At 32.5% G+C, this 16,068-nt stretch overlaps 1 protein-coding gene across 5 annotated transcripts; it reads left to right on the top strand.

Annotated features, from left to right (window-relative positions):
- The first annotated feature begins 7,177 nt into the window (after window positions 1-7,177).
- On the top strand, window positions 7,178-11,386 carry LOC121266060 (guanylate kinase 2-like). 5 transcript variants are annotated; one of them, XM_041169763.1, is made up of 11 exons: window positions 7,179-7,414; window positions 7,958-7,993; window positions 8,154-8,261; window positions 8,356-8,432; window positions 8,511-8,640; window positions 9,045-9,407; window positions 10,230-10,351; window positions 10,429-10,564; window positions 10,695-10,740; window positions 10,847-10,952; window positions 11,030-11,386. In XM_041169763.1, exons 2-11 carry the CDS (start codon window positions 7,991-7,993, stop codon window positions 11,145-11,147), a joined length of 1,209 nt encoding a protein of 402 aa, XP_041025697.1. In that variant the 5' UTR covers window positions 7,179-7,414; window positions 7,958-7,990; the 3' UTR covers window positions 11,148-11,386. The 5 variants fall into 5 exon arrangements, 4 of the variants coding, with proteins under 4 accessions (XP_041025697.1, XP_041025696.1, XP_041025695.1 ...); XM_041169762.1 differs by having other exon boundaries at window positions 7,181-7,414; window positions 7,909-7,993; window positions 11,027-11,386; XM_041169761.1 differs by having other exon boundaries at window positions 7,183-7,414; window positions 11,027-11,386.
- Window positions 11,387-16,068: the final 4,682 nt, after the last annotated feature.

Raw genomic sequence — 16,068 nt, 5'->3', positions numbered from 1 at the left:
TATGATCAGAGACATTTAGGAAAATATTAAATAATATGGTAATTACGTACTGTGATGTTCTGTACTGGCTTTTAATTAATAGTCCAAAGTAGCTTTTTTTAATTTAATTTAATTTCTTGATGGGTTTTTGAAGTCCAATCAAACAGTGGCATTTGGAGTACTGTTGCTTATCTGGAGCTCTCTTTAATGATGTAATAGAGTTAAGTACTGTGAGGTGGATGTGAAGGTGGAATATGTTAAGTGGCACCAACTTTAAGTGACAAAGTTGGGACAGGCGTGTGCGAAATCGGAACTTGGTTGGGTGATGACGACTTGTTGATGGATTTGGTTGGAGATGATATAACATTAATCACAATACCATCTCAATTGGTTCCTTTCAGTAATATGTTCATTCAATCAGCCACATGATGAGCTTGCTGTAGACAAAACAAACAATCAACATGCATGAAAACAGTACTATTGACCACTAGGTCATAATGTATTATTATAAGATGGATTTTATACTACTCATCATCATACTACATACATTTTTTATTTTTTGTTAAATTAATTGAGTTATTTTACTGTTTATCTATACACTACACATTTAGTAAGGAAAAAAATTATAAAAAATAAAAAAATTATGAAAATTCCTTAGGACCGATTAGGCTGTTTATAATTAAATAACAATCTGCCAATCACATGCCAACACCTAAGACTTCTACCAAAATTATGTTAGACCAACACTACATCAAACACGGGCTCTCTCTGCACGATTTTAGGCTTCAGAAAATCCTCTCACCTCTACTATTTGTTCTTCCCGATTTCTCTAATTTAATTTCTGCCTCACGAATCGCAAAGAAGCCCTTTTCTCGCCGTCTCAGCCCCGTCGCACCCCTTTGAAGCTCAACCCGAAGCCCTTTCCGTCACCTCTCAGCCCCGTCACACCCCCTTTGAAGCTCAACCTGAAACCCTTGAAGCTCAACCTGAAGCCCTTTCTGGTATGCCATTTCTTGTTTTCTTAACAAATTGATTGTTGCTGTAAGAAATGAAATTGCTTGTTTGTGGTTGTATAAAAAATATGAACCAAATCTCTCCTCATCTAGTATGCAAGAATCTAGAAACTTTTGCATACGTGTTTAATAAAAGTTCTAAGAAGAAAATGCACCACTGTATTGTTAGAGTTATAAATCTAGCAATTGTTTTTGAGGGTGTGTTTTTGAGCTACATTTTTGTTGGCATCAGATTGAGATGGGTGAGTTGGCATCAGCGTTGGCGTCGGACTGAGGGTAGAGAAGGCAAAGGACAATGCTGTGGAAGGAAGGCAGAGGACTATGCGTGCTGGGGAAATGAAGGCAGGGCACGTATGAGGTGATTGTCTGTGGTGAGGTGTATTTCTCTTATAGTGTTTTATCCTATGTGGCTTGAGATGAATGGAGGGTTGTTTTTTGGGACAAATCAGCTCGATCGGTGTGAAGCGGCTCTGAAAAATTATATGTGGTGTGTAGTAAAAAAATGATAAGTAGATTTTTTTCTAAATGAAATTTAAGAGTAATTAATTATATCAGTAGCCTTTTGCTACACACGAAAAATGTCAAATTTTTGTTGTTTGTTACACTGTTCAAATTAATTAGTGTCTTTTGTATTTGTTCTGGGGACACACATCCCTCGTTTAATAGGTCCAATTCCAATGAGAATATAACCGAAGCATTACCACTACATTTTCCAAACCCTTTAAAGTTTTAGCTCATGAGTATGTTGAGTTACTGAGTACTCAATTGGTATGACATAATTAGGCCCTAAATATATATTTTTAATTCTAGATCAATCATGTTGGTTGGTCGATCCCACGATTTAAACTTTAAAAAAAGAAAAATATTTTAGTCATAAAAAGATCACACAAAAATAAATCTACAAATTGATATGCCTTAATATGATATGTTAGATTGTAAATTAGATCTAACGTACCAAATCAAGTCAATACAGTTTGTAGATTTATTTTTATGTGATCTCTTTATAGATATAATACTTCTCTTAAAAAAATATGCATGGTATGCATATAATATATATATATATATATATATATATATGTGCATGTAAAGATGATTGATAAATTCATGAATGATATGGTTGCTTCTTTTTTTTTTAGTATTGATATAGTCACAACATTTTGTACATGTCAAATGAGAGATATTTTTATAAAATATCTTATAAAAATAACATAATTTTATAAAAATATTTATCATTTAATATATTGTTGTTATATAAAATATTATGAGTAAATTATTATTATTATTTTTTTTATAATTCAACGTACAATTGTTAGATTGTAGTACTATTCTTGCAGCATTGGAACTTTCCATTCAACGAGACCGTGTACTTTTGACTGGTCATGACAACGAATACGAAACACAAATGCTGCATAAAGCATATATTGGATCAGAAAGCTAATCGTTGTTGGATAAAGAAAGCCTAGCGAGGTCAGAGTAAAACCCAATATATTGTAGGCCCAAAGCTGGGCCCTTTTTTTGAAACGATTTAGGAGTCCAAATTGTAGTCGGGCTTACTTGCACTCGTGTTGAAATATGATCTGTACTCATAACTGAGCCCAATGGGCTGTCGTCATGACTCGTGAGAATATGAGCAAGAGACTTGCTCAGCCTCAAACCCCTACAACAATCAAGATCTTCTCTAACCAAAACTATCATTAAATGTATTTGTTGTTTATGAATTCATTTGTTTTTAATTCTTAGGTTACCCATGCATGTGCAACAAAGCTCCCATTCTTTCTCAGAATTTTCATATATTATTTGTCGAATCTACCAATTTCTTAATAATATATTCAAGTTCGTTAATAACAAAATAATTAAATTTGTTGACTTATTTTATACTTTCTTTCCTTTAAGCAAAACTTTTTATTATAAAGCCCGTTTGGATAGAAAAACAGTTTCATCTCATCTCATCTCATTATTACAATTTTTTCAACCTCTCATACAAAATATAATAAACAATTCAACTTTTTTAAATCTTAAAATAATAATAATATTAAAAAATAATATTTTAATAATATTTTATTCAACTTTTAACTTTTATCTAAAATCATCTCATTTAATCTAACTATCCAAACGGGGCCACTAAGCAAGAAATGGCTACCGTAAAACTATTTAAAGGTGAATGCCCTTTGAAGTTTTATATAATTCTTCCTTTTCAGGACAATGCCATTTAGCCTTATATACAACATAAGATATTTTTGACAAAGTTACTACATGTTATCCTCTAGAGTTATAACTTAAAAAAATAATTAAAAAATAAATTACAAGTCACTGAAGTTCCCACTTTAAAACAAAAGTTCCAATTTATTCATTATTGTTAAAGATGTAATCATTTCATAAATTCGATTATGTGACACGACCTTAATTATTGAATCTTAAATATAAAACAATTCGTAAATGAAGCAAGAGTTTGGAGAATAAAATGGGAATTCTAATATTTTAAGGGTAATATTTAAAAGTTGTAACAATTTAAAGGGAGGAAAATGGCCTTTTGGGCTGAAATTTAATACCAATCAGCAATATTTGGTGTCTTTTGCATTGTTTTGTTTCTAAAGTTTTGTAATTTAGTAAGAAGGCATGGACCCTCTCAGTTGGGGACTGCACGGCACTCATAGTCAAAGTTGATCCAAAAGTGCAAGATGTGGCCTATCCTTCAAGCAAGTGGCCTTGTGTTTCGTTTGGATATTGAAATAAAATGAAATGAGATGAGATGATTTTATATAAAAGTTAAATAAAATATTATTAGAATATTATTTTTAAATATTATTATTATTTTAAAATTTAAAAAAAATAAATTATTTTTTATATGAAAATTTTAAAAAATTATAATAATAATATAAGTTGAGATAATATGAGATGAAATATTTTCACTATCCGGCCGAAGAAAGTTCAGTCTAAAGCGGTGGGGGATTAGTGTCATGCATTCAAGTTTGTCCAATTAAACTAGCAATGTCACCATCCTTAACAAGACAATAATAAGTAAAATATTACGAATTAAAGTGTATTTAGTATCTTCTTATCGAATGGACAAAACCTCTCATAGATCTTAATCCAATTGCGATCTATTCTTAATACAAGTTTTTTTATTTTTAATTCAGTCTTATTCAAGTCACAGTTAATAACGTGCAAATTGTCAAAGAAAGTTCGGTCTAATAATATTGCTTATTTGACGCAATCGAATATTCTGTAATCAAGTCTACTTATTCCTTACGCTTGTCCAGAGATTCAAATAAAAATAAAGAATCGATATTTGCAATTTTAGTAAATTTCACGTATTTCTTTTTAAATAAATGATCAATTTGTAATCTATAAAAGTCAAAAAGGCAAAGGCCAGGGAAGAAAATATTTATGTGCCTAGATTCTCTGCTAAGCATAGCCAAGTAAATTTAGGACATATTGTGTGTTATTATATTATTTGAGTGGTTAGAGTCGATGATTATTAAAAGAGATTTTATAAAATAAATTTATAAATTGATTTATGCGATACATTATAATGTAAATCTATTTTATTATAAAGTATTTAATACTTTATATAAAATTATATTAATTTATGAATTTACTTGTGGCTACAGTACTTCTCTATTATTAATATAAGAAAAATGTTATTAAATAAAATGTTTCCTTCCAATGAATTCCGTAGGTTTAGGCAATTCTTCCTTTGTCGACATCTTAAACACAGTTTGAATTTGTGAAATCATGGCCTCCAGACCCGACAAGGAATCCAAGGTATCTTACCATATAAAAAGTAATCAACTATATCACCAAGTCTGACCACCACGGTGCCCATGACATGCCTTGACAGCCTGGATAGGGATTGGTTTGTATTCAAGAGATGAAATGAGATAAAATAATTTTAGATAAATGATAAAAGTTTAAAAAAAATATTATTAAAATATTATTTGTTAATATTATTATTATTTTGAATTTTAAAAAATTGAATTGAGATTTTAAAAAATTATATTATTTATTATATTTTGTGTGAAAATTTAAAAAAATTATAATGATAAAATGAGATGAAATACTTTTCAAATCTAAACAGGGTCCAAGTCTTTTGTTCTTATAAAATTCATACGTTTTATAAATATTTTTATTATAAAATAGATTTAATGTATCATATATAATCATATTACTTTGTAAACTTATTTTTAATGATTTTTTTAAGAATTAAATTCATTTATAATAAATAATTATTGAAGCACTAACTTAATTATAAATTACAAAACTTACCAAAGTATTACCTCGTCTGTTTTTAGAGATGAGATGAGTTGAGATTAAAATTAAAAAATAAAATAAAATATTGTTAAAATATATTTTTTAATATTATTTTTGTTTTAAGATTTAAAAATTTTGAATTATTTATTTTATTTTGTGTATAAATTTGAAAAAATTATAATAATGAGATGAAAAAATTTCAAAATTTCAAATTCGATTGCATTCAAAACTAACTTAATCCACCCCAACTCAACTCATCTCATCATTATAACTTTCTCAAATTTATAAACAATTCAATTCTTTTAAATCTTAAAATAATTTTTTTAAATTTTTATATAAAATATAATAAATAATTTAACTTTTATTTTATTATTCACATATTATATCAATTTATCTTTGAATTTACACTCAACCAACCAGGCCAAGTCGGGCAGCTTCCTTTGCATTTCGAGAGTTGATTAGGTCATAGGTAGTGTGAATGCTTGAAAGTCAAAATCCACGGAGAGAATTGGTCAATTGGATGAACTTTGGGACACGAGAGGCCCACCAACACAACTCCACAAATATTATATTTGAATTATGCTAATTGCTACCAATAAAACAATCAGGTTGCACCTTAAGATGACTTAATATTAAAGGGTGGATTTTGTAAATATTGTATAATTTTTTTGAAATAAAATGAGATTTATTATTAAAAGGTTTATTTATTTATTTTTTATAGATTTTATATTTACTGCGGTACTTATCTATTCTATAACTTAAAATGAGTTTGGTTTTGAAATCACTCTTTTGTAACAAAAACTAAAATTAAGCAGTCTCTATTTTTTGGTTAGATGTTTCCAAATCTAGCCAGGTTCCCTCCCGTATATAGGATCCTAGCCTCTCGGATCTACTTCCCCCCAATGAAAAAATAAAAGGAAAAAAAAAAAAAAAAAAAAAAAAAACCCCTTTTATTTTTACGTTTTGGGACGGGCAAAAGGCCGATGAACTTTTCATCAGACGTGTCAGCTCCCTATCATGCGTGAACACACGTGTAGTTCTTCCACGAAATTTTCGTAATTCTAATTTACCAAAGTAATTGATTTAAGAGAACCAATATTGGATTAAGCCTAAAGAAAAAGCAAAATAAAAAGAAGAATTTGTAGAGGCCCAAGTTGAATAGGGGAAAAGAAATCGGACAGACTGATTCGGTTTTGAATATATTTTAAAATCGAATTAATATATATCAATTTGAAGAATCGATATTACATCGATTTTATTTTTAAATCGATACTTTCGATTTTATCGATTTCAATCCGGTTAAGTTCGATTTTTTAGATATATTATATAGTATATATAATATACTATATATTATAGTATATAATAATATATTAATATATATTATAATTTGTATTATAAACTATAGTGATATATTATAGTATATTATAATATATAGGAATATAGTATTAGTATAACTACCAATACAATAAACTATACTAATAATATATAGTTATTTATATAGGATTTTAAGATTTATTATTATATTAATAAGTAATTTATCATATAATACAAAAATATTTTATATGATATAAAAAATTTAAAATATATGAATCGGTTTGGTCCGATGTTAGAAAAAAGAAAATCAGAACCAGATTAATTTCGACCGGTTTTGAGAAAAATAGAATTGATACCGTATCAAACCCACCATCCACCTATTCTGTCCGGTCCGATTCACTGATTCATCGGTTTTTTTTTATCCTCGAAAAAGAAATAAAAATAAAAATAAACATAAACAAAACATAATATTTGAATGCCTACAAAAATAAAAGGAAGAAACTTCGTAAGAACCTTACAAGAAAACGAAAGCCGGTCTTCTGTCTTCGTGAATTGAATGCAAACAAAGGGCCACCTCCTCTGTTTTTTTTTTTTTTTTTTTAATCCTCGCTGGACTCTCTCTCCCCTACAAATAGGGGAATGCCTTCACAACTTTTCTCGCGACTTCCTCAACCGCTCTTTTATTTTTTTCCTTCTCAAACTTTGTTCTGATTTGATTTTTTAAACCTCAGAGAAACTTGAGGTTGAAAAAGCGCACACACGGACATAGAAAAGGTCGGCTTTCATTGATCCTTTCTCATACGGCTCAAGAGAAAAACCTTCGATCTTTTGCCAGAAAGCTTTCTGCTTATTCAGAGGTAAATGAGTCTCAATCTGACTTATTTCAGTTTATTTTTCCCCAGTGCATTATTCACTGCGTTTGGCTACAATCAGTTGTTTGATTTATATATTTTTGCTAGATTGATCTCTCGCTCCTCAATTGTCTTTTATTTCAGATAAAACTAACATGGGTGTATTTCAATGGTATTGGACTTTTGTAAATTTTTGTATTTTTGAATTTTGCATTCGAAAGATTAATGGGAATCCGGGTTTTGATTTCTGGAGTATTTTTCGGTGTTATGCGCTTCAAGTTTGGATTTTTTACCAGTCCATTGCAGACGTCTCAAGTCTTTGACTTGGTGTCAAGTGGACCTCCCGAATACTCTCTTCTCAGAAATGATTTTTCCTATAAAAAAAAGAGTTTGGATTTGTTGCTTTTATTTTGTTGACATGTCTCATGTTGTTTGATTGCTTCAATGGAGTTTCTGCCCTTCTATGCACCTTCAAGCTAGAATTTTACATATGTTGCTAGATCGAGAAAGATTGGTGTATTCTTACATCTTTCCGCGTATATTGATCAGGGGGAATCTAGAATTGGAGGCATAGAGTTCTCCATGGTGAGCTTTTAATAATATTTTTTAGCTCTCTTATTTTGGATTAAATTTTAGTGAATATATGCGTACTTTCTCGCGGAATGCAATTAGACAATGATATCAATTGTGGATCAAAGAGATTGCTTTCTCGTAGTTTTGATCTGTATTTTCTTCTGGTCACCAGGGTGAAGCGCCAGCTTTCATTATTGATGATCTGCAGACGGGATTTCTAAATGGGTTTGATTTAAAATCCCAGGGCTGTGCAACAGCCACTGTCATCGGCAATAAAGCAGTATGATGATCCAATTCTTATATGATATCCCTATGCTTCGTGCTTTAGTGATTCTTCAGATGTAGCATCTTCCCAATTGATTTTTTTTTAACAGTATCTGATTGGTGGAGTCAACGATGAACCAACATTATCACTTGGAGTTCATATTTTTGACCAAACAAGAGGCAAATTGTGAGTTTGTCGTTTGTAGTTTTATCCTTAAGGTTACTTCATTCAGTCGTGGTTACTAATTTCTGGAAGGATTTGCAGGGTGAATCCTCTTGTGCTGGGAACAAAACCCACACCATGCAAAGGCCATTCAGCTGTGCTTTTAAATGAGGACCGAATATTGATGATTAAGAGAGGTTCTGTCCCAGATGATTGCATATGGTTTCTTGAGGTTGGTATCCTGCATATTTGGGTTTATATAGGAGCAAATTTGGAGACCATAAAATTGAAGTCATTTTGTCTGGCTATCTCATAGCACTGAAGTCACAGACCATATGGTAAAGTTGAGATGGCATATGAGATAACAGGGTCACATTAAAATCCAGAAAGGTTTCTTTTTAAAATTTTTTAAATAGACTCATTTCTGATGTCACTGAGAACAAATGAAGTTGTTCAAATACTATGTAAACTGAAATGGAAGCATTCATTTTCTTATTCTATTTATACCAACCCCCCCCCCCCCCCCCCCCCAATTTCCCAAAAGAAAACCCCTAAACGGGAGTTGTAAACATCATCTAATTGCCTAATAATTTCTGTACTGTACCTCAGAGTTCAATTATTTTGAATACTTGGTAGGTGGACACCCAATTTGTTAGGGAACAGAGAAAAATATTGGGGACTGAAGTTGTTGCTTGGAGTAAGGGTGTGAGGGGCAACGCTGACAAGCCAGTTGTTATTAGTGGTCCTTCTGGAGTAGGTAAGGGTACGCTAATATCTATGCTCATGAAGGAATTCCCGTCTATGTTTGGATTCTCTGTGAGCCACACAACCCGGGCTCCAAGGGGCATGGAGAAGGATGGAGTTCATTACCATTTCACTGAACGAAGTGCTATGGAGAGAGAGATAGAAGATGGCAAGTTTCTTGAGTTTGCTGCTGTTCATGGGAATCTCTATGGAACTAGTGTTGAAGCTGTTGAAGTGGTAGCAGATGCGGGAAAGGTAAATATCTGACTATTTTTGTTTTCTTAAAGCTGGGTTTTAGATTTAATTTTTCATGTAAATAATAATTTCCCTTTTTGTTGGTTATAAATGGGAGTTTACATATAAATTTATGACTTGGAAGTTAAAGAAATGCCTATAACTTATAGTTTGTTGATCTGTTATCTGGAAGAAACCATTAACCATTCTGGTACTTAATAATAATTATTTTAACCAAGTTGATATATTGATTGCAACAAACACAAAAGTTGAGATCTCTCTTTTTCAATATGTTATTTCTATTGGCAATAGCTATTGGTTTTTTTTTTTTTTTTTTTTTTTTTTTTTTATACATGGGTGGGGGGTTCAAACCCAGTTCTCCCATTTGGAGACCAGGCCTTATGCCATCTGGTCCAAAGGACCTTGGCATAGCTATTGATTTTAATTGGCTTGATTTTCATGATCTCCTTGTATCTATTTCTTCTTCCTCACTAGGTGTTTCCTCTTGTATACATCCTATGAACTTGGGCTATGCCTACTCTTCTATTAGCATTAATAAAACTTTTTACTCAAAAAAAGAAGTTGATTTCTTGAAATTTCTATATATTAGATGCTATTCATTTAAGTAATATCAATTCTGAGAGGGCTTGTTCTAGTTGAAATCAGATGCAAGGTCTTCTGATTTGGCCTTGCCATGGGATGTTGTTAATATTTGATTTTTTGTATTGGATGATTGTAGGAACCTTGTAGATTGCACTCTCAAGTGACCTTCACTTTCCCTAGTTAAATTAAAATGAGTTTCTCTCTACGAACTTGAAATGTTTTTCTCTGGTTTCAATGTAGAGATGCATTCTTGACATTGATGTTCAAGGGGCAAGGTCTGTGAAGGCTAGTTCTCTTGATGCTATGTTCATCTTTGTCTGTCCACCATCGATGGAGGAACTTGAGAAGCGCCTCCGTGCAAGGTGAGTCAGAGGTGTCCATTTTGGTATTTTTTCCTTGAATCCCATCATCTTGATTCTGATTTGATTACTGAAAACAGGGGAACTGAGACAGAGGAACAGGTCCAGAAGCGACTCAGAAATGCTCAGGCAGAGATTGAGCAAGGGCAATCATCGGGCATCTTTGATCATATCTTGTATAATGATAATCTTGAAGAGTGTTATGAGAGTCTTACGGTAATTGTCTGATAATCTGCTGTGCACCCATGTTTTTCTGGATGCCATGTTTATACTTTTGTTTGTCTGTGGCCAGTGAATAATTTCTCTTCAACTGACTTGTTCTGACAACAACTTTCATCTGGTGTAGAAACTCTTGGGACTTGATGGAAATGTCACCACTTCCCCAAAAGCATGTAAGAAGTCTCCCAATTACATCACATAAAACTGGTGTTCCATTTCTTCTTGTACATTCTATATGCCTTTGAAATTAAATTTGATTTGTGTAAAATGTCAATCCAGCACCCAAAGGAGTTGAGTTTCCTATGGACCTAGCAATATCAAAAATTGATCAGAAAATCATCATCAAGTGTGGAAGTCCGGAACTAAAAACAACTCCAAACAACTTGTAAGTTTCTTGCTCATTGTTTTTAGATTTGGTGAGTTTGTAACATTTATTTGCATCGTATATGTGGGCTTGAGCAGGATTGTGTTGGATTTATCCTCACTCAAAGGAGGTGCACCTGGACGGACAAGAGGGCTAGATTTTTATGCCATTGAGTCATTTTCAAATGGCTTAAATGGATTCAACCAGCCGAGCTAACACTCCCTTCCATGGCAATGGCAATACTAACTTGGGATCTCATTTTAAAAAGTTTTCTTTAGTTTGTTATCACTCCAAAGGGGAAAACGTGAGAAAGCTCTTGATATTGTTATGTGAGATCATCACATGATTTTATTTTATTTTTTCTGTCTCCTATTCTTTGCTTGTTTTTTGAATACGTGAACAATTACTATTCCTCCCCGTGAGCAATGAGAAATGATTTATGATTTCTGCGGCAATGAAGTCATTTTGCAGCTACCTCGAAAAGATTATCCATCTTAAGCTATGATATTCTACTGTGGATGAACGTAATAGAAGGTTTAGGTTCATGAACTTGGTGTGACCAATGGTACTGGAGATTTTTACACCCACCAGCACCATCTGTTATAAACATTGAGAAATTAAATAATATTAAAATAAAATTGTACAGAATTTCTCAAAATCACTCAGTAGCTAATGGACAGCCTCTAAAGTATTTCATCTCAATTCAACTTTTTTGAATTTTAAAATAAAAATAATATTAAAAAAATATATTCTAACAATATTTTATTCAACGTTCATTTCAACTCATCTTATCTCATCTCAATAAACAAACCATAAAACTCCTATTTAAAAGCATATCCGTTAGTAAAAAAGCGGCCATTGGCCAAGACCTACCTCAAAAAATCATGTAACGAACCTTATTACGAGAAAGTAACAAGAAAATATCACGTGGAGACACTGACTCAAACAAAGAAAGAAAGAAAAAAGGAGAGAGATTAGACAAAGAGAGGATAAAATGTTGCCAGAATCGACAATTGAGAGGATTTGCCGACTTGGGGAGGGTGGCATCATCACCAAAAGCTAAAAATTCCTTCCGGATCTGAGAATATCTCACTCCATTTGCCAAAGGTATGTATATATATATATATATATATATTCATGGAATAGTCATTTACAAGACCTACTGCCACAAATTCTCCACTACATGATGTGAGAAAAAAGGGGTTGAAACAGAAACTTCTATCATTAAATAAAGAGTGATATGATCATGTCACCATTGACAGCATAGATAATGGGAGGCCGCAATGAATGTAAAGATGATTAGGGCGAATAGTTGTGAATATATAAAGCGAGCTAACAATTTTGGATTTTTTTTACACCAGAAGTGAGGCTTTCTTTCTGGTATAACCCGGGAAGGTTAATACGGTCAATATGCTATAATATATATATATATATTATATATATATATATATATATATAAAAGATAGCTTGTTATAAATGACTATAGAGAGGTAACCATCAGATTTTTAGCTTTTTCTACTAGATATTGAAGAACGGCCGTTAATGCAGTTTTCAGTTGTGAACGCATGACTATCCACCAGGAAAGACCCTTTCAAAGTGCGGTCTCTTTAGCTGGCACGCTGAATGTCGGGCCCCAAGTCGTGGCAGCCAACACTTTTTCTGCAATGGTCATGGTCTTTGTTGTCAGCTTTAAATCAAGTTGAGCTAAACTAGCCAATGCCTTGCTGTGTTGGTCTATCCATCCAAGTTGGGGGCAAAAAGTATACATGTTATGATATAAGGTTTGTGCTGAGTACGTAAGGCTTGTGTCTTCCCACCTTTGGCTGCAGTAGGAAAGGCATATCTGTGATCTCCGAGGGGGGTGTCGCTGCGGTCTTAAAAAGGCATTTGCTCCAATGCAAGTTGGGAATGTGGGGTCAAAAGTTGTCATGAGTGAGTGAGGCCACGCCACAGCAGGAGGAAGTGGGGGCGATGTCCTTTTCCTTTTTCTCTTTCGTAAGGGTTCCATCAACCTCACATCACATGCACAGCTCTTGCCGCTTTGCGTCTGGTCTGGTCTAGTCTAATTCCCCCTCACATGCTTTGCAGTGTCGGTTTTGGATTGCGGTGATGCCCTGCATACAAGGACGAGAATAGATGAGAATTTTATAAATAGTATCAAGATAGTTTGTGGATAGTAGTGAGATAGTTTGAGTTGAATTAAATTTTAGAAAATAAGAGAGAAAAAATTAAATAAAAATATTATAAAATAAAAATATTATTAGAATATAATTTTATAATATTATTTTTGTTTGAGAATTTGAAAAAGTGTTCCGTCCTAATCCTTTGGTAAAGATATCAGCAACTTGCTTATGGGAAGAAGTATGAAAAGATGTAAGAAGGCCTGATCGGATCTTATCACGAATGATGTGACAGTCAATCTCAATTTATTTAGTACGTTCATGAAACATAGGGTTGTCACAATGTAAGTTGATGGGTTCAGAATAAGAAACACCAAGATCATAGAGGAGTTGTTTCAACTAGGTGAGTTCGTAAGTGGTGACAACCATGGCGCAGTAAAGATCATGCCACTGTCGTCTGTATTTTTGTACGCCAGGAAATGGGGCTTGTGCCTAACTGAATGAAATAATCCTGTAGTGGAGCAACGAGTGGTGGGGCAGCTGGCCCAATATGAATCAGTGTAGGCGGTAACATGTAAACCGCAAGAGGAGGAGAAAAAAAACCCTTGTCCCGAACTGCCTTTGATGTAACAAAAAATACAAGTGACAGCTTGCATGTGAGGAACATGTATGAACTGACTGAAAATGTTTACTGCAAATACAATATCAGGGCGAGTGATAGTCATGTGGATGTGGGTTTGGGTGGTGAAAGAGTGTCATCAACAAAACTGAATTTGTTCTTGGCGTTAAGAGCACGAGTCATGGCTTTCTACCATTTTAAAAAATTATCTCCAGTAAGTAGTCCAAAAACAATAATAAGATTAGGAGAATCAAAGGGATGAAAGAAGTATGGGGAGTAAGAGGGTTGGAAAAGGAGGCCATGTAGGTAATAGAGAAGGGATCATGGTTAGGCTGATTCCATGTCAAATTTATACAATATGAATCTTTTTCATTTCTGGACCATGCCTTTACAATGAAGAAATTCACAAATAAATAGATACATGACTATAAGTTGTACATAATAACAAATAAAATATGGAAAGAATATTCAATTCCTAAAATAAAGGAGAATTTCTAAAAATATGGTGTTGCTGATTTGGTGCCAAGCATCTATCAATTTATTTTGTTAAGGAAACTAAGATTAACAATAGGATAAAATATTTTGTGGATTTTTTTTTTTTTTTGGCTTAATACGTGTTCGGATTGATGACGGAATTAAACATTTTTTTTCCCCTAAAAATGCATACTTTTCGACTGCCAAAAAATAAGTATATTGGTTCGCGGAGCAGCGGCCCAAATGGCCCTTTTCTCTTTTATAGTTAGTGTAGCATAAAGAAAAGTCGAAACTGAAATATCAGTATCTTGTCAGGCTTTTCTGTTTGCCAATTCGGCCTTCACGTCAGTGCTGCTGTCCACATTTACAATCCAAATCTTCCATGGGCTTCAAATGAGCCAGATGCAACTAAACAGGCCCAAGAAAGCTTATTTTATACGGATCAATATCCAATATACTCAAGTTTAAATCATTTCCTTTTATATATTACATGTATAGACAAGTGACAAAATTAACAACGTACGTACCTGCTTGCTCTTGAAACAAAATGACCACAACATGCATGGTTTTGATAGGATATAAAATAAATAATAAAATATATATCTTATCGTCATTTTAAATTTTTGAGATAAATGATAATTTCATATAATATCAGACATGATATTAGAATAGAAGTTCTTACTCCTGATTTCAAATCTAAACTCTATACTCTATTTCATTTAGTTAGGTCCATTAAGATATAAAAAATAAATAATAAATTTAATTTCTTCCCATCGGTTTAAACAACAAGAATATATATAGACACACATATACATATATATTGGTGTATGTATACTTGATAACATATAGTTTGCTATTGCGATTGTAAGGCTAGGCAATAGCTAGCAGACTAGAAGCTGGACCGAGAAGAAACCCCATTTCTTGCCGCATTTACATTCTCATGCACCGTCCCCCCAATAGGCAATAACATGAAAATACGAGCCAAGCCAAGAATGATTTGCCTAAATAGAACCAGCCTTGTAGCCTCTCCAGTCGACCATCTCCAAGTATATTAGAATTTAGTGTAAAATGGGCTCTTGCTTGAGAGATAGAGATAATGAATATATATTCTGTAGCTTCTGATGAATATTTGGAAGACCCAAAAGCTAGCTAAAGTGCTGGGCTAGCTTTGTGTTATAATTCATAACACGGAATTAATATGGTTCATTTGATGGTTGGGGTTCTATCTTGACAACTAATATTAAATACAATCATGAAATGTGTGAGTATCGTGTAATTATTTTGAAAATGAGTAAGATCTTCATCTACAATTAAAAATTTAGATTTTATTCAAGTAGGTCTTCTTTTTTTTTTCAAAATAATTACGTGACACTTGCGTATTCATAATTGTAAATATAATTTCTTTATATAAAATCGTGTTGATATGTAAGTTTAGGAATCTTCTTATTGTGCCTGTAGCACTTCTTATAAGAAACAACTTTTTTTTTTCTCGTTCAAGTTGCAACCTAATTTAGATAATAAGATGAGATGAGATGAAATGATCTATAAATTATAATAAAATAGTTTGTAAATAGTAATGAAATAGTTTGAGTTAAAATGTTTTATGAAATTTTAAAAAAATAGAGAGATAAAGTTGAATAAAAATATTATAAAATTAAAATATTAAAATATTTATATTTATAGTAATTAAATATTAAAATAAGATAAGATGAGATATTTTGATATCTCACTGTATTCATCGAGTTATCATCATGACAGTCTCGTACCGAAGGAACTATATATTAACTAACTTTGTTGCTAGCAGTAGTACTGCCTTAAACAGACACCAGCTGCAAGTTAAATGAGCACCATAACATGATGGCCCTTGCAAATGCGGCCAGTCATCATGTACCAACGGAACAAATTAAATTATCTCTTGAATTTC

This window comes from Juglans microcarpa x Juglans regia, chromosome 5D, assembly GCF_004785595.1.
Source record: "Juglans microcarpa x Juglans regia isolate MS1-56 chromosome 5D, Jm3101_v1.0, whole genome shotgun sequence".
Taxonomy (NCBI): Eukaryota; Viridiplantae; Streptophyta; class Magnoliopsida; order Fagales; family Juglandaceae; genus Juglans; species Juglans microcarpa x Juglans regia.
Note: the sequence above shows the minus strand (reverse complement) of the source record. Positions and strands in the feature narration are given on the sequence as shown.

Bases quoted from the DNA above. Each gene is read 5' to 3' on its own strand.
- LOC121266060 (XM_041169762.1), top strand. The intron at 8,262-8,355 runs GTATGATGATCC...TTTTTTTAACAG, and splicing joins CTGTCATCGGCAATAAAGCA to TATCTGATTGGTGGAGTCAA. The intron at 10,352-10,428 runs GTGAGTCAGAGG...TACTGAAAACAG, and splicing joins GAGAAGCGCCTCCGTGCAAG to GGGAACTGAGACAGAGGAAC.